We start from the raw sequence: 24,184 nt of genomic DNA, 5'->3' as shown, positions 1-24,184 counted from the left end.
AAATATAAAGTTGGACTAAATAGTTTTGTAGATGATTTATTAACTGATGTGTATTAAATGTGACAAAGGTGGAAGACAGATGTTTTTTTTTGACTGTACGACGCGAACGCTGACATGACAATTTTAGAGGACATGACATCATTCCATAAATACCAGACTGCTAACATTCGCATCTATGAGCTGTTTGATGTCACAGGTGCAGTTTCGTCAGCTACGTCCAGGAGAGGAGAAACAACTTCACGGGGAGTGAATGGGAAAATCCAGAGACCCACAGTTGTAAATTTTGGCATACGCTGGCTAAATTAAGGCAAAATTATGGATCTGCCAGCACAAATCTCAGTGAAATCAAGGCGGACGCGCCAAGGGAGGGGTCTCTGTGTGGAATTGGAAAGTATCGTTTGGTGAATGACAGTGTGAAAGAAAAGTGTTTGTATGCATATGTGGTTTGAGTGAATGTTGTAGGGACGGGCCTCAGGACAGAAAATTGTTTGAGGTCACCGGCAAGCCCTTACAGTACTTAGGATGCGATGGGTGGACAGGCCTGATCAACCTGAATCCCTATTGCACTCCCGAGTATTGATTTTGAAATTGTTTTTGGAGAAAGATTGGAGTAATTAAATTCAAGCATCAAGTGAATGATTGATTGACGTTATTACACAAAATTTATGCAAAACTGAAAGTTTTGGAAGGAAGATAATTTACCCCTTCTCATTCTCACTGGCAAGTGCCACTCGTCCAGTTCTGTCCACAGGTTTGAGGTGACATGTGACCAGTGTGACCAGAAGGCCGGAGAAGGCTTCAAATAGCGCCTCACCACTACCATCCCAGAGGTTCTCCTCAACAAGGAGGAGTTATTATTATTCACATTGGATGCGCGACTAGATAACACACACCCAGTCCAGGATAGGGCAAAATTTTCTTGGATTGTTCAGACTTTTCCATATAATACAGCACCACAGCAGTGATACTTGAAGTTAATGTCGAATTAGTCGCACTGTTTTTATGGAAAATTACTCACTTAACGCAAGGGTAAGTTGTTGTAGAGGAGATATTTCAGACAAAAATGACCCTGAAGTGGTCTCAAGCACGTGTCTCATGTTGGATGTATGAATGTTATTCTGATATTTTCCATTGTAACGTAGTTCATTGTATTTAGGACTAAGACATTGTAAAACACTGTTTGGAAGAACTTATAGAATACCTCAAATTTAAGAACAAATGGGAAATAGATGTTGAAGCAACTTCAGTTGACCATATGTGAAAAGTGTTAGGAAAACAAAAGACAGGCGCAAATTTAGAGTGACAAGGATCTTTCTGTCTCCCAGCAGGGGCAGTAATCTAGTAAAGCCAGGATACTGGGTGCTTGTAAGAAGTTTGAAGATAAGACATTCGTAATTACCCAAGGGGGAAGGAGGGGTTAGTAACAGCTCTCACAGCTGTAAAGATAGCAGAAAGGTCAACATTGGTTTATTCGACACGTTGTAAAGAGGTCACGTTGGTTGAAATCTCCTACAAAGGAGACACCAGACTAAGAGGTTTATACAGAGTTACAAGCGGGACAAAATTTATTTCAGAGGAACTATCCTCACTTGAGGCCGAGGCCAGATCTGCTGACCAGCATGATGGTCACCACCTAAATGGGGACACCTCAGGTGAGATTGGCTGTGCCGTGCATCAGATATTTCTGGCCCGTTGGGGTCGATGTTGCTGTGTCTTTCAGGTGGGGAAGGGGGAGACAGGCCTGGTCTATGTGGCCAGGGCGAGACATGTATGGAGTGAGACTTCCGGCAGTGACCCATCCAATAATGTCGACATTACACAGCTGTTCCAGTTGGCCGTCCACAAGGGCGTGCACCTTCCAGTGGCAGACATCAGGCGAAATAGTCCATGAATGAAATAATGCTAATCGGCCTAAGTAGAACACATTTTGTACCTAATTTTGCACGACATCAGAAAAGGAATATATGGGATTGGATTAAGGAGCGTGACTAAAATTGTTGTACTTGCAGGTTTAGAAGGCCAAGAGAGATGAGAAAAAAGGAGGCAGCTGCTCCTTCCACTTCTGCTGCTTCTGGGCAAGGTTCGGGTGACACAGCGCCACAGCAGACTGGCTGCTGTCCATAGCGGGCCAGTCAACGAGGTTGGGATTGCAGTAACAGAGGTACGGGTGGTTATGGACGGGGGTTGTGAGTGGGGTGTGCACTTGCTGCGGGGTGTGGGGTCACTGGGTGATGAGCTGTCCATGCCGAGCCACTTTCTGGAATGTGCCATCCTCCGGTGCCATATCTGTCACAAAGAGCTCCACCAGCGCAGGGGGCGCCACCGTTACCCACTCCCAACGCACTTGACACAAACCCGCTCGTACCCCATTCCATGACAGGGGGCAGCGGAGCTTCAGCATTCGAGGACTAGCAGGTCCTAGCATTCCGGGGACGGTGGATGGACAAGTTTTCGATGGTGCTGGATATTGGGGCGAGCTATGAGCTCCTTCCGCAACCCCCACTGAGCCATGTGGACTCTCAAGAGTGCCTGAGTCACTGCCATTGACTGAACGAACACTGGAATTCGAGTGGCATTCCCGGATGGGACTGAACTTGACTCTGCACATCCGTCGGAGGGAGCATATGTCGTGCTCTCTTCCTTCCCAGTGGCTAAACTGAACTGAAACATTTGAGGGCAGCTCTGAAACCTGGTTCCCATCCTCCCGCCGTGGGTATGCCCTGTTTCTGCTCTGGTCTGACTGGTTTAGCAACCGCCACCCTTTCAATTCACCAATTGACATATCACATTGTACATGTGATCACAAACATGATTTGGTTTATCAAAAATGCACTCATCCAAATTTAGTCATGAGTGCATCTTGCGTTAGAATTATATATTTGTTATGTCTACTGGCGTTGCCTCGCACGCGTGCCTTGTCCCTGAGCAGCGGAAATGGTATGAATTGTTTACTTTCGCCGAGCCACAAATCGCATTGAATATTGATGAGCGTCATCTTACTAGAGGTCTAGACCCCATAGTTGTTGCACAATCGGGAGATCATATATCAGCACCGACTACAAATTCTTTGGTTTTGGGAACATTACTAAATTTCAAAATTTCCAGGGAAGGGTCGCTCGGAAATGGTAGTTCTGTGTGTGTCTCTGCTAGAGGTGTTGTGGACCCAGGGCCCGACTGAGTTGGGGCTCGGCTCCACAGCTCCGCGATGTTTTTACTGTCTCTACCCCCTCCCCCAGTTGACAGAATCAGTGTGGGCACAGCCTGTAGGTGGATTGAGCCAATCATGAGACAATAGGAGGTGAAGACTGCGGCGGTCTTGGAGCTGTCTATGTCTTGTAGAGCACCTTTTCTTCCCATAAAAAAAAAATAATAATAATAAAATAAAAAATAGAGGTTTAATTCGGTATCTGCGTTATTATAGTTTTGGGATTTTTTATTTTAAGCATAAATGGTTACTATTTCATTTGTGTTGCTTTAAAATTTGTCAATTAACAGTCAAAATTGGAGCGTTAGCTCGAGGCTTAATTTGTAATCTCGGAACACAGTTAGATATTTGAACTCAGTGAACTCAGCATCACTGGAGTCGGACATCGCTCCGTACATCAACCTCCGGGTGCTTTCCCGGAGGTGGACTCAATCTCGCTGATAAGGACAGTTTAGAGTTCTGGCTAGAACCTGACACGCCATCCAATTGGGAACTACGGGACAAAAGTGGTACCATAACTCACAGTTGCACCCAGCCCCAGTATTTGTGCCCGCCAAGGTTGAGCTTAGAGGTTGACCGCCCGGACGGGCAGGTCAAGAGAGGGAATGTGTAGATGGCATGAATTGGATCAAAGTCAGACACTTTCAAGTCTGAACAAAGACGATGACGATGCAACTGTTTAACTTATTGACTATTTTGCTTGCTGGCGTGTGCTTTGTGTGGACGATGTTGGCGTTTGAACATAGGATGCGGGATGACAGAAGTGATGGAGCGAAAGGAGCATGTAATGGAATGGTATGGTATGGAGCAGAGCGAGATGATGGTAAGACGCTGACACAGACACAACAACTACTGCTAAATCTGAAATGTAAACAACCGACACAGGTGAACACTTGGGTGACAATTTTAATTGGACACACCCATGGAATGATGTGGGAATAAAAAAGAAAGAGCCTATTTTTGACACCCAAGTTGCAAAACAAAAGGTCACCTGCCTAAAAGTTAAATGGGACTGGTCCTGGAATTGGAAATCTCCAGGAGTCATGGTGTAATGAAAATGTGTCTTTGCCAGTAGGAATCCCTCTCGCTCGTGATGATGTTTGGCTGTGGTGTGGAGAGAAAGTGCTGTACGATAGGCTTCCCACCAATGCCTCAGGTAAGTGCGCCCTGGTAACGCTGATCATGCCAGTTAGTGTGACAGCCTTAGATCTGGCCAAAATGGAGTGGGAAGGTGTTGGACAATGGGGAAGAATCCCCTTCCTTAACAGGAAGAGAAGGGACATGCAAGAATGGTTGAATGCAGGATATCCCACGTATATAGATGCAATTGGAGTTCCAAGAGGGATCCCTGACGAGTATAAATTGGTGGATCAAATTGCGGCAGGATGGGAGAGCCTTTTCCTGTTCGTTACAGTAAACAAAAATGTGGACCGGATTAATTATGTCCACTATAATGTCCAACGATTGGCGAATTTTACCACCTCAGCACTCCAGGCAGTGCATGAGCAATTGGCTGCCACGTCTCTTATGGCATTCCAGAACAGAATAAGCTTAGATATGGTGTTAGCCGAAAGAGGAGGGGTGTGTGGTATTTTTGGGGATCAGTGTTGTACTCTGATTCCCAACAATACATCTCCTGACGGTCGCCTTACCAAGGCATTGGAGGGTCTGCGCACGCTAAGTAACAAAATGAAGGAGCACTCAGGTGTGGACACCAGTTGGTATTCTGACTGGTTGAACATCTTTGGTAAATATAAAAACCTGATTGCATCAGTACTGATTTCTATCGCTGTGTTTGCCGCTAGTATGGTGTTATGCGGATGTTGCTGTATTCCATGTATCAGATCATTAACTGTTAAGACAATAGAACGCACGTTGGGGCCACTCCCTCCGGGGGGTCAGTACATGATGATCCCTCAAAAGGACCCCCAGGAGGCGGAGGTAGCGTGGCCCGCCGGGAGTCCAGGATGTGAGTATGGAAAGATGGCCTCGGGGACCTGAGGCCAAAAGGAGGGAAGGACATTTTCTACTGATTCTTATTCTTTTACTAATTGTTTGATGTGTTTTAGTTTTATGGCAAGTGATGTCGAGCTTGTGTGCAGCAATGAAATAAGGTGTTCAAGTGATGACCTCAGATGTCTGAGGTCATGAGAGGGATTAAAGGATAATGTAAATGGCAGTCAATTTAAAACTGAACAAAGGTTGGACTGCTCGGAGCCACTTTTGTGATCCTGGCATGGAAGTCCATTGTTTCAGAGGGGTCTCGTTCACACCTCCTGTGGTGCAGCTGTGATCTAATCTTCCTGCATTCCTCTCCTGAATGTCTGGTCATTAGCATGGTCTAAACTTCGGTTACACTTAAAGGATTTCATACTTTTGACTATTAAAGGAATATAAGAGTTTGAGCTTAACATAGTTCATTAGATGTTGGTGCATCCAATGTATGAAAATGTGAGATTGTAAAATGCTGAGAGTGTGACTGGTGGCGCGAAACTGGTTGCGGGGGTTGTGCATGAATGGAATGTTTTAGAAGCAGATGGTGCTGAGCGAGACGAGATGACTCCGGGACCAGTGGACGAAGGAGAGGCCATCGGGGGAGAGCACAAGCAGGAGGAGTCGCCACGGGATTCGGCGGGAGGAGAAAGACCAATGAGAGCGAGCTAAAGTTAACTGCAATACACATAGCCAATAGAATCATGCCAGGATGCCTTTGTCTGTGCCATTTGCATGTTGTATAGTATGAATCAGTACTGGGCAACTCAGAGGTAGAACACATTCGCTGGTGGCAAGAGAGGTGTAGAGTTGTATTGAGAGGGACTCGAGATCCAGGTGCCATGTAGAAAATCTGTATTGGGAATAAATCCACTTTGTGCGTGAAAATGCCGGCTTCCTGATACCTTTCTATTGCAGAACGAGCGCGCATATTGTTGGATGAGTGAGAGTTGGGTAAGGTCGCAAATTGGAGTCAGATTACTAATTTGAGTTTACATTGGGTTAAAGTTAAATTCTAACATTGATATAAAGATAAATTCCAACAGACTCCTTCTTCAGCCTGACAGCATCCCTTACCGCCGGTGTCCACCAGCGGGTTCGGGGGTTGCCGCCACGACAGGCACCGACCACCTTACGTCCACAGCTCCGATCGGCTGCCTCAACAATGGAGGCACGAAACATGGTCCACTCAGACTCAATGTCCCCCGCCTCCCCCGGTACGTGGGCGTAGTTCTGCCGGAGGTGGGAGTTGAAACTCTTTCTGACGGGGGATTCTGCCAAGCGTTCCCAGCGGACCCTCACAATACGTTTGGGTCTGCCGGGTCGGACCGGCATCTTCCCCCACCATCGGAGCCAACTCACCACCAGGTGGTGATCAGTTGACAGCTCCGCCCCTCTCTTCACCCGAGTGTCCAAAACATGCGGCCGCAAATCCGATGACACGACTACAAAGTCGATCATCGAACTGCGGCCCAGGGTGTCCTGGTGCCAAGTGCACATATGAACACCCTTATGTTTGAACATGGTGTTCGTTATCGACAATCCATGACGAGCACAGAAGTCTAGTAACAGAACACCGCTCGGGTTCAGATTGGGGGGGCCATTCCTCCCAATCACGCCCTTCCAGGTCTCACTGTCATTACCCACGTGAGCATTGAAGTCCCCCAGCAGAACGAGGGAGTCTCCAGGGGGAACGCTCTCTAGCCCACCCTCCAAAGACTCCAAAAAGGGTGGGTACTCTGAACTGCCGTTTGGTGCATAAGCACAAACAACAGTCAGCACCCGTCCCCCCACCTTAAGGCAGAGGGAGGCTACCCTCTCGTCCACCGGGGTGAACCCCAGTGTACAGGCGCCAAGCCGGGGGGCAATAAGTATGCCCACACCTGCTCGGCGTCTCTCACCTTGGGCAACTCCAGAGTGGAAGAGTGTCCAACCCCTCTCAAGAGGACTGGTTCCAGAGCCTAAGCTGTGTGTGGAGGTGAGCCCGACTATATCTAGTCGGAATTTCTCTGCCTCGCACACCAGCTCAGGCTCCTTCCCCGCCAGAGAGGTGACATTCCATGTCCCAAGAGCCAGTTTCTGTAGCCGGGGATCCGAGCGCCAAGGTCCCTGCCTCTTGCTGCCGCCCGACTCACACTGCACCCGACCCCTTTGGCCCCTCCCACAAGTGGTGAGCCCATGGGAAGGGGGACCCACGTTGCCTTTTCGGGCTGTGCCCGGCCGAGCCCCATGGGTGTAGGCCCGGCCACCAGGCGCTCGCCGACGAGCCCCATTTCCAGGCCTGGCTCCAGAGGGGGGCCCCGGTGACCCGCGTCCGGGCAAGGGAGAACGTGGTCCAATTATTTTAAACTTCATCAGGGGTTTTGGTGAGCCGTGCTTTGTCTGGACCCTCACCGAGGACCTGTTTGCCATGGGTGACCCTACCAGGGGCAAAAGCCCCCGACAACTTAGCTCCTAGGATCATTGGGACACGCAAACCCCTCCACCACAATAAGGTGATATTAGACTTTGATATGACTCTACTAACACAAAGGCTCAGAAAAAAAGGCCAGTTTAACAACTGATTTTATTGATGATTGTGGAAGGTACAGATTTCATCAGCACCGTTTCTTCTCACACATTTTCCATTAGGTGCGATTAAAAAGACAACTAAAAAGCACAAAGTTAACAAATGTTCCAGGCAGAGGCAATTAATTTAATTGATAATGTTTGATGTAAAAACAAAAAAGATCATCATCACTCAGACACATTGGTTCTTCTGGCACTGATCACATTGGCTTAGTGTCAATAAAAGAGCTGTGCAAAATGAAATTTAGCATATTTTATTCAAAATCACATTTACATCGTACCACGAAGAGTCAGTTCCTTCAGGTTTTTGTCTTTTTTGAAGCTTCAAGGATCGCTGCAATTCTCACCATCACAATCGTGTCTCTCAGCACCCTTTTTAGAAAAGAATTTTTTAGCACAAACGCTGCAACTGAATGGCTGGTCTCCACTGTGTGTTCTTGTGTGGGTTGTTAAATTTGACTTTACAGAGAAGCATTTTTCACAAACTGAGCATGAAAAGGGTTTTTCTCCACTGTGGATTGTTGTGTGTTTTATTAAATTTGCCTTTTGAGAGAAGCATTTTCCACAAACTGAGCAGGAAAAAGGTTTTTCTCCAGTGTGTGTTCTTGTGTGTTCTGTTAAACTGGCCTTTTGAGAGAAACATTTTCCACAAATTGAGCAGGAAAAAGGTTTTGCTCCACTGTGTGTTCTTGCGTGACTTGTTATATGTTGTTGTGTGTTTTAATAAATTTGACTTTCCAGAAAAGCTTTTGCCACAAACTGAGCAGGAAAATGTAACATGAACTTGTTGCCGGTTTTGTTATCTGCCACCATGTTGTCTTTTGGACTGCATTGCAAATCTATTTTCCTATTATTCACAGTTGACGTGATTAAGTGCTTCTTAATGTCAACATGTTTGCACCTTTGCCTTTTTACAGACTTTTTCGCCAGTGCTGTGGTGCCTTTTATTGTCCTCAAAAACAATAGGTCGCTCTTTATTTTTTGCATGAGATATTTTTTCTTCCAATGGGATATTTCACGCGGAATGAACTGTTGAGTAACTAAAAAAGGAAAAGAGAAAAAAAACTAAGATTATTTAAGAATATGCAAAAAAGAACGTTGTGGTTTGACAAATGTTGATAAATTATATTTTCCATGTTGTATTTGTTGTTTATTCATTTAATTGTATACTCACTCCAATATTTAAGTATTTTTTCCTTTACAATTTTTTACCTCAGTATTCAGTATTTAATTCGATTTTCATGTAAATATTTAAACTTGCTTATGTATGACTACAATATGTATTCAAAATTTTTAATATGTAAGAATTCTATAAATATTTTTAAATACTTTCTATTGCAATCTTGAATATTTAGCAACATATTTGTTCATTTAAATATGAGTGCAATTATTTTAATTATTTATTTAATTAATTAATACTTAAAATTTGATTCATTATTTTTTATCTTTGAAAATTTGGACTATTCAATTTGTTGAATATTTAGTAAATGTTTCTATATTTATTATTAATTTAATTCCTCCTCGTGCCTGCGTGGGTTTCCTCCGGGTACTCCGGTTTCCTCCCACATTCCAAAAAACATGCATGGCAGGTCGATTGAACACACTAAATTGCCCCTAGGTATGAGTGTGAGCGCGGATGGTTGTTCGTCTCTGTGTGCCCTGCAATTGGCTGGCAACCAGTTCAGGGTGTCCCCCGCCTACTACCCGAAGATAGCTGGGATAGGCTCCAGCACCCCCCGCGACCCTCGTGAGGAGAAGCGGTATAAATAATGGATGGATGGACGTATATTGTTGCGAATTTTAAATTGAAAATTTTCACTATTATTTAAATGTTAAATTGTCAAAAATATTTCAATGTTTATTTTATTACTTAAATATTTAATTATTCATTTCAATATTCATTAAACTACGGTACTTTTCCAATTCAGACAGCAGCAGCAACAAACTGCGTGATGCGGATCATCCCCTCCGTGGTGACAAATAAACGCTGACTCCAGTCACCATCAAGTTGCCAACTCCTGACATACCAAAACCTTTGAGAGAAACTGAGACTATTTGCGTTTCTCTCTCTTGTTCTTTTTAGAGTTCAACTTCTAGTTCAGTTTTTCACCTTTTCACACAGCGTAATGAAGGCCAGTTGAGCAAGTGGAACAAGTGATTTTATTGATGACCGTGTAAGGCACCGTTTCTTCTCACACCTTTTCCATTAAGTACGATTAAAAAGACAACTGAAAAGTATAATATTAGCAAATGTTGTTCCAGGCAAAGGCAATTAATTTCCTTTACAAGTTTACAAAAAAATTAATTATCACTCAGACATAATGGTTATTCTGAAACTGATCACATTGGCTTAATGTCAATAAAAAAGCTTTGCAAAATTCAATATATCATATTTTATTCTAAATCACATTTACATCTTACTACAAAGCGTCAGTTCCTTCAGTTTTTGTTTTGGTCGTTTTTTTAAGCTTCAAGGATCGTTGCTTTTCTCACCAGCACAATCATGTCTCTCAGCACCATGTTTAGTGAAGAATTTTTTTAGCACAAACACTGCAACTGAATGGCTTGTCTCCATTGTGTGTTCTTGTGTGGCTCTTTAAAAGCGACTTACGAGAGAAACTCTTTCCACAAACTGAGCAGGAAAAGGGTTTTTCGCCACCGTGTGTTCTTTTATGATTGGTTAAAGTTGATTTTTGAGTGAAACTTTTCCTACAAACTGAGCAGGAAAAAGGTTTTTCTCCACTGTGTTCTTGCGTGGCTTGTTAAATTAGACTTTAGAAACATTTGCTACAAACTGAGCAAGAAAAAGGTTTTTCTCTACTATGTATTGTTGTGTGTTTTATTAAATGCGACTTACGATAGAAACTCTTTCCACAAACTGAGCAGGAAAAGGGTTTTTCGCCACCGTGTGTTCTTTTATGATTGGTTAAAGTTGATTTTTGAGTGAAACTTTTCCTACAAACTGAGCAGGAAAAAGGTTTTTCTCCACTGTGCGTTCTTGTGTGCCTTACTAAATGAGACTTTCGAGAGAAGCTTTTGCTAATAACTGAGCAAGAAAAAGGTTTTTCTCCACTGTGCGTTCTTGTGTGCGGTTTTAAAGTCAACTTTGAAGTTAATGAGTCAGCATCACATGCCCTTTCATCTTTTGTTTGCCCATTATCATCATCATCATTAGTATCATCATCGTCATGAGCGTCTGATAATGTGTCCTCATTTTGTGCTTGTGATGGCCCCCAGTGGTCTTCGTCACCTTCTGTTGTCACGTGATGACTTGATCTGTTGTTTGGAGGCTCCGCCCCTCCCTTGTCCTCACTCTCATCCTTGTTTTCATCTTCAGTCTTTATAGGGACAAAGTTCAGTGGTGACTTGTTGATCTCCTCCTCCTCCTCCTTTTTGATGTGAGTCAAGTCTGGCTCCTCTTTCACAGAACGGAGATCGTTTTCATTGACGTCTGCAGGACACAAAAAGACAAACACACATTTGGTTTGGTCAAGTCAAACCTCATGCGGCGACTTTGACTTATATTGTTTCTACCGTGCTACCTTGACTTGTGCCTGCCTCACACGGAGCAATGCGTGCGACCCCAACTTGGACCGGACCATTTCACAAAATTACGTCCTACGATGTAAACCTCCCTTTAGCAGCAGAACTGTGATAAACGAGCATTTAAAAAGGAAGCACGTTGCGGCCGATGCCCGATTTCATTCCTGACATAGTCACAGACGTTTCTGGAAGCGAGCTGAAGTTAGCACACACAGGCTATTGTGTGCGTCTGATGGAACACCTGTTGCTGGACCCTAACTTATTGATGGGGGCCATCGCAGCATAATGTCATTGATAAAATAGGAATCCTTCAAGTGAAATATGTTTACAAGTATTTCATTTTGCATTAAGAGATAGAACTAAATGTTCCGGGGCTTGTTGGTGGAAAAGGGCATTGTGACGGTCTCCCTTTTTAAGCCCATAGTAAGCCAAAGATGCAGATGCATTCCTTGCAGCATGCGCTTCGTCACTGATGAGATCCGTGCAACCTTGGATGGATGCATTAAATGTATTTTAAATGTTTGGATGAAGTGAAACTATGCGCACGTGCACAAAACAGTGCAGGGCCACCTGAGGTTCATTGACCGAGCCAGTACAAAGTTGATAAATAAGACCAATACGTACTTGATTTTTTTTTTTTAAAAAACGTAATCCCTTGTGTTTTATCCACTAAAATTCATCAACCGCCATTGATCTTTTTGCCGCAGTGTGCACAGTTTTTGTCAAAAACGAGACAAGCCTTCATAAATGAATCACCCAGCCAAGATTGTCTTTGTCACTTGCGATGAGCAGTCCGCCAAAGACAAAAGCTTACGCGCTCCTGTGCAGCGTTTTATTGAAGCAGAGCAAAGCATTTTAAATATGCAAACTCATAAAGAATGGAAAAACATGAACACTTTATCACACCCGTCAAGTTGGCAACTCCTGACATTCCAAAACCTTTGAGAGAAACTGAGACGATTTTCGTTTCTCTTTCTGGTTCTTTTTATGGTTCAACTTCTAGTTCAGTTTTTCACCTTTTCACACAACGTAATGAAGGCCAGTTGAGCAAGTGGAACAAGTGATTTTATTGATGATTGTGGAAGGCACCGATATCATCAGCACCGTTTCTTCTCACACCTTTTCCATTAGGTACGATTAAAAAGACAACTGAAAAACATAATGTTAAAAAATGTTGTTCCAGGCAAAGGCAATTTTTTCTATTTACATGTTTGATGTAAACACCAAAACAAATCATCGTCACTCAGACACAATGGTTCTTCTGGCACTGATCACATTGGCTTTGTGTCAATAAAAGAGCTTTGCAAAATTCAATACATCATATTTTATTCAAAATCACATTCACATCTTACCACAAAGAGTCAGTTCCTTCAGTTTTTTGTTATATTTTTTTTAAGCTTCAAGGATCGCTGCTTTTCTCACCAGCACAATTGTGACTCTCCGCATGCTGTTTAGTGGAGAATTTTTTAGCACAAACGCTGCAACTGAATGGCTTGTCTCCACTGTGTGTTCTTGTGTGGCTTCGTAAATTAGACTTTTGAGAGAAACTCTTGCCACAAACTGAGCAGGAAAAAGGTTTTTCACCACTGTGTGTTCTTGTGTGTTGTGTTAAATTTGCCTTTTCAGAGAATCGTTTGCCACAAACTGAGCAGGAAAAAGGTTTTTCTCCAGTGTGTGTTCTTGTGTGATCTGTTAAAATTGACTTTACATTAAAGCTTTTGCCACAAACTGAGCAGGAAAAGGGTTTTTCGCCACTGTGTGTTCTTGTGTGACTTACTAAATGAGACTTTTGATAGAAGCTTTTGCCACAAATTGAGCAAGAAAAAGGTTTTTCTCCACTGTGCATTCTTGTGTGACTTACTAAATGAGACTTTTGAGAGAAGCTTTTGCCACAAACCGAGCAGGAAAAAGGTTTTTCTCCACTATGTGTTGTTGTGTGTTTTCTTAAATTAGACTTTCCAGAGAAGCTTTTGCCACAAACTGAGCAGGAAAAAGGTTTTTCTCCAGTGTGTGTTCTTGTGTGTTCTGTTAAATATCCCTTTTGGGAGAAGCATTTTCCACAAACTGAGCAAGAAAAAGGTTTTTCACCACTGTGTGTTTTTCTGTGCCCTTTTAAAGACAGCTTTGAAGTGAATGAGTCAGTGTGACATGCCCTTTCACCTTTGGCTTGGCCATCATCATCATCATCATCGTCATGAGCGTGTGATAATGTGTCCTCATTATGTGCTTGTGATGGTCCCCAGTGGTCTTCATCACCTTCTGTTGTCACGTGATGACTTGAACTGCTGCTTAGAGGCTCCGCCCCTCTCTTGTCCTCACTCTCATCCTTGATTACATCTTCAGTCTTTATAGGGACAACGTTCACTGGTGACTTGTTGATCTCCTCCTCCTCCTCTTCCTTTTTGATGTGAGTCAAGTCTGGCTCCTCTTTCACAGAACAGAGATCATTTTGTCTGACGTCTGCAGGACACAAAAAGACAAACACACATTTGGTTTGGTCAAGTCAAACCTCATGCAACGACTTTGTCTTATATTATTTCTACTGTGCTACCTTGACTTGTGCCTGCCGCATACGGAGCAATGTGTGCAACCCCAACTTGGACCGGACCATGGGGGCATTTCACAAAATTACGTCCTACGATGTAAACCTCCCTTTAGCAGCACAACAGTGATAAACGAGCATTTAAAAAGGAAGCACGTTGCGGCTGATGCCCGATTTCATTCTGGACAAAGTCACAGACGTTTCTGGAAGCGAGCTGAAGTTAGCACACACAGGCTCTTGTGTGCGTCTGATGGAACACCTGTTGTGGGACCCTAACATATTGATGCAGACCACTGGGGGCCATCGCAACATAATGTCATTGATAAAATAGGAATCCTTCACGCGAAATATGTTTTCAAGTATTTCATTTTGCATTTATGGATAGTTTCATCGTGGGTACTTTTTGCTTCCATTATAATCTGGATCCCTAAAAGAATTAAAGGGGCCCTGGCATCAGAGTCGCTATTTATTGTATGATTTACGTTTGGGTTTTTTTTACCCAAAATGACATTTATCCTGCGAGTAAGTTCCGACATTACCCTTTTTATTTTTATAAAATTTCTGTTTTGAAATAAATTTTAAAACAAAATTACGTTTGAAGAGTAAAAGTTCTTACACATAAGCATTAAGCAACAACACTTTCACTCTGACTTTCATGTTGACATATTTGAATAATGACTGTATATTTTAAAGTTAGCCAATATGTATTCAAATTCGACTAAGATACACGAAAATATTATGAGTTCACTGAATTATTTTGGAACTGCAATGATGCTTAACAGCCATAGGGTGTCAGTAATGAGTAACAAAGTAACACAAGACATCCCACTGATACATCATCATTGTGATTTGGATAAATTACCAGGAACTATGAGATGCAAACCACAGGAACTTTATTACCAGGAACTAAATATTCCTGTACTTGTAGGTAGAAAAGGGGGTTGTGACGTTCTCCCTTTTTAAGCCCATAGTAAGCCAAAGATGCAGATGCATTCCTTGCAGCATGCGCTTGATCACTGATGAGAACCGTGCAACCCTGGATGGATGCATTAAATGTATTTTAAATGTTTGGATGAGGTGAAACGATGCACACGTGCACAAAACTGTGCAGGGCCACCCGAGGTTCATTGACCGAGCCAGTAAAAGTTTCATAAATAAGACCAATACGTACTTGATTTAAAAAAAAACGTAATCATTTGTGTTTTATTCACGAACATTGATCAACCTCCATTGATCTTTTTGCCGCAGTGTGCACAGTTTTTAGAGTCCGGTTGAATCATTCCATAAGGAATTGCTTGAACAAGATATGTCAGAGAAGTTATTGTAAAAAACGAGACAAGTCTGCACAAATGAATCACCCAGCCAAGATTGTCTTTGTCACTTGCGAGGAGCAGTCCGGCAAAGAGAAAAGCGTTCCCGCTCCTGTGCGGCGTTTTATTGAAGCACAGCAAAGCAATTTGAATATGCCAACCCATAAAGAATGGAAAAACATGAACACTGACTTTATCACACCCGTCCACACTCTTCCTGTTGTTCGAACGGTTTCAGCTTACAAGACATGTTTGGGTCACAATTCTGTTCAATGCGAGCTAAACGGTTTCCTGTCAAACACGGTTCAAGACGTGCATCTGTTTTTGTGGCTTCCGGCTAAACTGCCAGCATAGACACAACTCTGTTACCACTGAACTCACGTTTTCCTGTTTAAGAGGTCCATGTTTTTGTGACCTTCTATTAACCCGTAAGCATAGTTTTGAAACATGATGACATGACAAACTTAATTTCTTTCACAATAATATAAAAACTTTTGCAGATATAGCAAAAACAAATTGGAGAAGCTGTGGAGCAGAGCACAACATCAGTCAGACCCCGGGTCCACGACCCCTCTGGCAAAGACGCAAACAGAGCTTTTGCTTCAGAGTGACCCATTCCCTGTCTACCATACTGTCGAGAAATTCGGAAAATGTTCCATAACAGAGGAATTCGTAATGGGTGCTGAAACACCACCCTGGTCTCAGAGCTGCCCAGTCGACTGGAACGGAGGACAACATATGCTTCCCCCGGCGGATGTGCACAGTGAAATTCAGTCCCACTCGAATTCCAGTGTTTCACAGGTGCGGGTTCGGTCCATGGCAGTGACTCGGCCAATGTCAAGAGTCCCACAAGGGTGACAGTGTTGTTGCTCACTGTTGCTCGTCAAGCTTGCAAAGCGTGGAACATCTTGTTCCACCATCAAAAACTGTTGTCCATCAATCATCACCGGAATGCCAAGACCTGCCGGTCCTTGAATGCTGAGGCTCCGCGGGCACCCCTATCGTGGAATGTGGTCCCAATCGGGTTGAGGCGTCAAGTGTGCGTTTGGAAGCCATAGAAGCGTTGTCGGAGGAGGGGGTAGCGATGGCGCCCCCGTGCTAGAGGAGCTCTTTGTGACTGGCATGGCGCTGGACCACAGGATGGCACATTTCAGGAAGTGGCTCGGTTTGGACCGCTCATCACCCAGTGACCCCACAGCAAAAGCACGTCCCACTCACAACCCATGTCTATAACCACCCCCACTTCTGTTATGTGACCTTGTTAACCGGCCGGTGCGGACAACAAGTCTGCTGTGGCACTGCGCCACCAGAACCTGGCCCAGGAGCAGCGGAAACGTTAAGAGCAGACGCAATGGGAGCTGCATGCGTCGGCTGCTGCATTAGCTGCTTCCCCCCTGTTTTATTTTTTTTCCCCCATATTCTTTTTTCCGTTCCCGGTGAATTAGCACTCTTGGCCCTCTGAACCCGCAAGTGTAACAATTCTTTTTCTACATCCAATACAATATTTTCTTTCATCGATGCAGAAACGGGGGTTCTACTCATACTGATTAGCAGTTTCTCATTGACGGACTGTTTCGCATGATGTCAGTAACTGGGAGGCGCACGCCCTCGAGGACGGCCACCCGGCACAGCTGTGTGGTGGTGACACTATTGGACGGGTCACTGGCGGAAGCTTCAATCCATTCACGTCTCGCCCCGTCTCCCATAAGAGCTCACCAACTTAATCCCTCATCATATTTTACAAACGCCAATACCAATTGGTTTTGTCTTCTGTTTATGATTCATATTCAATTCCCATTGTGCCGGAGCCTATAGAGGACTGTATATTTACCTGAGGGGATGACCTATTTACCAAATTAACAATCAAATAATTTTAGTCTTTGCTTATCACTATAATAATTGAGGGAAATTAACATGCAATTATGACAATCACTTTGGCACAATAACACCATGAATATTCGATTAGCAAGAATACACATTTAATATTCTTAGAAATAATTATTCAGCCAAATTACAATATCTAATTCACCCATATATCAATGCAATCGAACTCAATGTCCTTGTATAACATCAAAATGTACCAATTTGATGCCCGGGTTGGTGGAGCTCGTGAATGGAGGCTGACGTCGGGGAAATCCTCCTTCTTGATGTATCCCAAGCTATGCGCGGCAAAGCAGGTGGATCCAAGTGCGCAATTGTCGAGGGGGGGGGCTCGGAAGCGCCGGTGGGAGCGGAGAATTATCTTAATCCGAGTGGGGGGGAACGAAGGTCGATCCTCACTGGCGAGGGAAAGGCTGGGTGAACTGTCCGAGGACAACGGGGCTCTGCCGCGAGGGAGAATGGCCGTACTTAGCCCACTGAAGCTAACTAGCCTGGATGCTCGCTAGCTTGGTCGCCGACAGAGACGCCACACACAAGGCAGCACAATCCACCGCAACGAATCCTCCTTTCCCGAGGCGTCACTTTGTTCGATGGACGACGTGGGTTAACGTCACCAATCCACTTTGCTGGCGTACGAGTTAGCGACCCTTCTTGGTGATGAGAACAGTATACAGTAATCCCCCGCTACTTCACGGTTCACCTTTCGCGGCTTCAGTGCTTCGCGGGTCTAAAAAATATTCAAAAATTAAACTTTTTTGCCCGGGCACGATCGGGGCTCTCCATTCGCTCCGCTCCGCGGGGGCATTGTAGTTTCGCCGAGCGGCACGACGGGGCGCTGGAGCGGTTAGACGGCCGGCGTGCGCCGAAGAAGAGCGTGGGCGGAGAGGAGAGTGGACGAAGAAGAGCACGTTCCCTCGGAAACGATTTGGGGCGACGTTTCGCGCGGTTCGGACCGTACCAGAGCTCCGGCCAGCGTGCGTGGCAGTTAAGCCGAAGAGGAGCACCTTTCCGCCCGGGCACGAGCGGGGCGACATTTCGCTCCGTTCGGGACCGTACGAGAGCTCCGGAGGAGGCCGGCCGGCGTGCGTGGCAATTACGCCGAAGAGGAGCACCTTCCGCACGGGGCACGAGCGGGGCGAAATGAAACCGAGTTCAACCAAACGGAGACACGCTTCGGGGGAGCAGGTCCGGCGTGCGTGACAATTAAGCCGGAGAGGAGCACCTCTTCCGCCCGGGCACGAGCGGCTGTCAGTTATGAATGAATAAATGAATAAATAAATAAATGAAGAATGCCACCTTTCATTTCACAGGGCACACCGGATGGCGTACCAGCGGTTAAAAGTCGAAGTAATTAAATAAATACAAAAAAATTTTAAGCATTTTTGAAGGTGCGCCGCTACTTCGCGGATTTTAATTTTTCGCGGGTGGTCTCGGTCCCCATTAACCGCGATAACTGGGGTTTACTGTACTTCCAACTGACTCCTTCCGCGACTCGCACTCCCCTTCTCTTCTGCTCAAGTGCACACTCTCCTTTGTTCAAGTGCACACTCTCTCACGTCATCAATCGGGATTGCGCGAGACAACCCGCGACCGACATTGTCCATTACATGCGCCACACCAATCAAAGGCAAACAGTATTAACAATACAGCAGAATGTCAAACGATGCACAATTATTAACCATATAACTGTGTATATCATAAAGCCATAACAAATAACATTAGTTCAGAAAATATCCCCTTCTTAATCACAACTCAAAGGGATGATTCAATAAACATGCGAACTTTCAGAACACCCATGAACACATCAACTATAATTTAGCTGTTCTTTTTTAACTAACTAATACAGTGATTCTCAAATAGTGGGGCGCGGTGCGATGCTGAAGGGGTTGCGTGAATTGGGTTGTCCTATTTTTCCGCTTTTGTGCTGAACAGACTGCAGTTTTCACCCAGGAAATCCGTTCAGCGCGACATTAAAAAACGACAACGCCGTTCATTCTTCTCGTCTAACAAAAAGAAGCACACGAGTTATCGCCAAGCAAAGACCAAGTGCGGATTTGTTGAGATTGGCGTTTGAAAATGTGTGAAAGAATGACACCCAAGTACAAAGAGGAACTTTGTAGAATAAAAGAAGAGAACGAGCAACATCTTCAACTGGTGGGCGAAATTTGCAAGCAGCCTCGTGTTGTGCTACACCAGTGATGCTGAGGGGGGCGCGTGGGACCCTGGGGAACATAATTTTTTGCATGGTTTTGGGACCGAAAAAGGCGATCTCAGACAACGCGAGTTTGAGCTCGTCAAAGCTGTTTGTGCCCCGAGTTCACGCAGTACTGGTTTAAAAAAAAAGCGTCACCCCGTCGCTCGTTGACCCGGAAGTGATTTCTTTCGCCGCTCTTTAAATGCTAAGCTATCTTGCGCCTCAGCAGAGCGGGCAAGGAGGCGCTAATCGCGCTAATCGCTAAAATGAATTGCTTCGATGGACGCTCGACTTTGAAAAGAAGTCTGACTCAAACCGCGTTCGGGCGGAGAGCCAGCAGCTATGAACAGAAATGTTGTATTGCAACCATTACGTATCCGAACAAAATAAGACGATGGCTACGTTAGCAATTTAGCAGACGCTCTCAGGCTGGAACACGGAAATGGCTGACGTCATCACAACGAAGCGGTTCGATGTCAAACGGATTGTAAACATAAAAAAAAAATGTATAGTCAACATATTAAAACTGTTGCTTTATGTTATTTATATAGAATTTTTGTTTGAAATCCCCCTGGCTCTTTTTGTCTTTTCTATATTATGTACGTATTAATAATTGTTTGGTTTGTTCATGTTAATAAAGTAAAAAAAAAAACTAAACAAAAACGTATAGTAAATATTTATCATCCCATCAATATTCGCACCACAGAGTGCTGAGTTTCGAGATCCTCACAATAGTCGTTCTCAAAATGATATTTTTTTAATCAATTTATCTTTGTTAAGGGATATTTTATTGACAATCCAACATTAATATACAAAGAACATGTAGATTAGTACGAAATGTAAAAAAATTGTGGTGGGGGGGCGCGACAGGAGATAATTGAGAACCACTGAACTAATATATATAATAATAATAATAACTAATATAATAATATATAATAAATATAACTAAAAATTTGTAATTTAATTTAAATCAATTTACTGTATATCAAAAGTCCGCTCATAACATGATAATTCATCACATTCCTGTCATTTGAATCTGAAAATGTCGTTCCATTAATTGAATTACTGTAGTACGTCCGTCGCCAAACTGAAGTATGGAACATTAGATGTTTTTTTTTCGTTTTGCATGACCTTTAACCTTGCATGTTCTGTTTCAACAAAATTGTATCTCTTATCAGTTTCCCTGTTTCATGAGTTGCTGCCGGGGGCAAAAAGGAGGAGTTCAGAGAGGAATTTCACCCTCAGGGGCAATCCCAAACTTTTGTTTCCAGGACATTGTAACACTCTGGGCTGGTTTATTGTTCTTCTTATTGCAATTTTACTGCGTTCAGTCTTCCTCGAGACTGAATACGTTCTAGTGTTTGCCAAATAGTTAATCCTAGTTTCTCACTTTAGCTTTTCACAGTCAAGATATGAACTTTTTCAACTGCACAATCACTTCATTGAGGTCTAATTATCAATTGTTTACCATAGTCAGACTTTTGCCGTCAAAGAGACCTGTTCCTGAACCATATGTTCACGTTTTCATCACTCAGGGCTTTTCCGTGTTGACAAATCAGATTCCACGGAACTTGCATTCATTCTTTTATGATCTTAGATTTCTCAATTTAAATTACCCCTTTTTGCAATTAAGATTAATTTCACCCCAATGATTATGTAGCCAATTATCTTTCTCATTCTAATTTTGCTTTAGTTATTATCCAAAATTTTAAACATATTTTTTATGCTGCATCTTTCAATGCACACTAAGATGCACACGCGTTAGTTGAACTGATAAAACGAAATATTAATGCAATCACATACGGCTTTTAGAAGGGGCAAGTCGGCACTGGTTTATAACTATCACCCCTTATCTCCTGCGTGGGGGCTGCCTGACTTCCTGGTCCCACAGTAGATGGTAGCCAGGTTTTTGATTTTGTGTGGCCTTGACCAGAACACGAGTCATCACAGGGTACGTATCTGAACAGCGGAGTCGAACCGGCCCAGACTTAATGCATTACTCTTGCTACGTACCAGCGAAACCGTCGGCTCAGCTCCAGGGGCTCCACACAACAGTACGCCTCGATCCTTACTGTGTTCCATGCCACAAAGTGCCCAATACGATACGCGGAAGCGCGCTTCTCTTCATTATTTCTATTTTCAGCTCATAATTTTCCTGCTAAAATTTACACCCTGGCCAGGGTCTGTGCTCAAACTGAGCTTATTCACGACTATGTTGTCTATAGCTATAGTTTTACACTTCTTATTTCTCATCTCTTTAACCACTAGACCTTTCTTTTCTTTATCTTCTGCACATTTCTCCCGCACTAGTCCCCATTTACTTAGTTCCTATCATCATTTTTTAAATTGATTTATTTTTTTTTAATACTTTTTCGAATGTTCTTTCAAAGTGCGGTTACTTTGGCATCTTTGAATGTCTTAATCATTATGGAGGCCTCTTGTTTAAACAATAATTGAAATTAACACAGGGACATTTTCCATGACCAATCATCCAGCAGACCCACACGCACAAGCTCTCTTTAACGACCCCAAAAGCCCCGACCGCTTGGACACAGGCGCACAACACCCATTGTGAGTAAAAGCATCTCACCGAAAGTTCAGCCGGCCGGCTGTTGAACGCCTGCGCCCCAGCACCCTGAGACCCTCAATGGAGCAAAATGCCAAAAATGTGGTATATTTTGTTGTTGATGTGTGGGTCTGGCTCAGTTTCCCTCCCGACAGGTCGCCGAGCATGGCAGAATTGGTGATGGAAAAAAATTCTCTGACACAGTAATTTTGGTGAGAAAGAGATTTTATTCTCGTCACATGCTGATGTCAAAAGAAGTCTCCCCAAAAAGAAAAAAGGGAAAGGTGTCCCCTCTCTCCGGCCTTCCCTTCTTAGAGGGAATGGCCACACCGGACATGAATATTGAAGGTATTGTATTATGATTGCGGGCATTATTTTAAACACTTACGGGACAGAAGGTCAATTATTTAATTTAGCAGGTTCATAGTTACTGCATATGTTAAACATTGATTAAACAAAAAGCATTTATCAAATGAAAGTAGAAGTACAGTGCATCGATAAGATTGACTGGGATTGTAGTCATGGTGTTTACTGATGCATTCATATGCTAAATTTATATGACTTAGTTTAAATGTAAGACCTCAAAATTACACACATAGTATTTTCATGACCCACACTCTCATTCAGAACAGATTCAGTCTGCTCAGGTTAAACTGATGACAAACCAGATAGCACTTCATGGACAAATACAACAAAACACATTCTCCACATAGGCCATAGAAGATACAAACATATCAAGTTGGGCCGGGGAGGACGTCACAGCGATGCTATCAAGAAGACCCAAAAATATAATCTGATCTGGGAAAACATACACCACACAATCTGTACACTGACGAGATTACAGGGGAATGTGAGCAGGAGAGACCGAGAGACTGCCGCCTGCCTGAGAAGGTCAGCCTTGGACGTGGAACGTGGACGGGCCGGGGGAAGGAGCAAGGACGACCGATTCAACCTACATGTCCCTTGACAAAGAAAACCTCCGAGAAAATGTCAGACTGGGCTGAGATCAGAGCGCCATTTTTCGATTGTACTCGTCTGAGTACAGTTTCTCGTCAGATTAAGAAAAAGCCGCCCAGATACTATTTCCTGAACTCCAGAAATCGAAGAAACTAAAATATCGCAACCCTAATCAGCTGTTGTTGAGTCTTTATTTGGCCCTTTTCTTCTTGAGTACAAAAAACGAACATGCATTGGAGTAAGTTTGGCTTTGAAGATTCATTTACTAAATGTTTCTCATTTTCTCAGTGGCTCAACTCCAACAGTGGATATAAAAATACACTACATCTGTCAGCATAGTTTTGAAACATAATGACATGACAAACTTAATTTCTTTAGCAACATATAAATACCGGAATATGTAAAATGTTAAATAATCAGTTCGAATTTTAAAATGGGGGAAAATAAACACGGAGTTTACCCCCCACAAATGGTTATTCTTTGGCATATATTTTCGGCACTGATTTCATTTGGCATAAACAAATGTTAAGCAGACCTGCAAGTAAACGGCAATATTCAAAAATAAAACGGCAATAACCTTGAACGATTTCCCCAAACAACTTAATGTTGTGATGCATATTTTTAACGATAGAAAGTCGTTCTTTACAAAGCAAATGAGAGTAAAACGTGTACAAACCTGTTTCGTTCTCTTCTTTTATTCCACAAAGTTCCACTTTGTACTTGGGTGTCGTTCTTTCACACATTTTCAAACGTCAATCTCAACAAATCCGCACTTGGTCTCTGCTTGGCGATAACTCGTGTGCTTCTCTTTGTTCGATGAGATGAAAGAAAGATGGCATCGTTTTTCAAAGTCCCACTGAAAGGATTTCCTGTTCGTCACAAAGTGGAAGAACAGGACACACCCCGCTGTGATATGATTGGCTGCTGGCTGTGTGGAGCACTGTCACCAACTCACCGACAGATGTCGCCATTTGCGATGCAAATCATTGTTATCTTCTTCTAAACATCGAGAAAAACCTAAGATGCACATGAACAAACATTTTAGTTCCCAAATATGAACTTGAGAGATGTATTGAATTTTACTTTTGTTGCTGGTTTTGTTTTCACATCTGACACCATGTTGTTGGTTGGACAGTATTCCAAATGTATTTCTCTATTATTAACAGTTGACATGATAAAGTGAAACTTTATGTCAACATATTTGCCTTTTTACAGGGTTTTTCGCCAGCGACGTGGTTGTGAATTTTAAATTAAAATACATCACTGTTTTATTCTCTAAATGTTAGAGTCTTAAAAAATGGTTTCAGTGTTTATAACTTAACTAACTTAAATATTTCATTATTCGTTTCAGTATTCATTAAACTACGGTGATTCATTATTTATTTCAAGATTCATTGAACTGTTTTAGTAATAATTTAGTATTCAA

The 24,184-nt window shown here is 43.3% G+C and overlaps 1 protein-coding gene across 1 annotated transcript in view; it reads right to left on the bottom strand.

Annotated features, from left to right (window-relative positions):
- Positions 1-23,521, bottom strand: part of LOC148342096 (uncharacterized) — a 146,793-nt gene extending 123,272 nt beyond the window's left edge. Inside the window, exon 1 of the mRNA XM_088286582.1 lies at positions 23,435-23,521. Within this exon, the coding sequence (XP_088142708.1) occupies positions 23,435-23,501 (67 nt within the window). The 5' untranslated portion in view covers positions 23,502-23,521. The remainder of the gene's footprint in view (positions 1-23,434) is intronic.
- Between the last annotated feature and the right edge of the window lie 663 nt (positions 23,522-24,184).

The sequence above is a fragment of the Idiotropiscis lumnitzeri genome, chromosome 2 (assembly GCF_059441095.1).
Source record: "Idiotropiscis lumnitzeri isolate Australia: NSW breed Sydney's pygmy pipehorse chromosome 2, RoL_Ilum_1.0, whole genome shotgun sequence".
Lineage (NCBI taxonomy): Eukaryota > Metazoa > Chordata > Actinopteri > Syngnathiformes > Syngnathidae > Idiotropiscis > Idiotropiscis lumnitzeri.
Note: the sequence above shows the minus strand (reverse complement) of the source record. Positions and strands in the feature narration are given on the sequence as shown.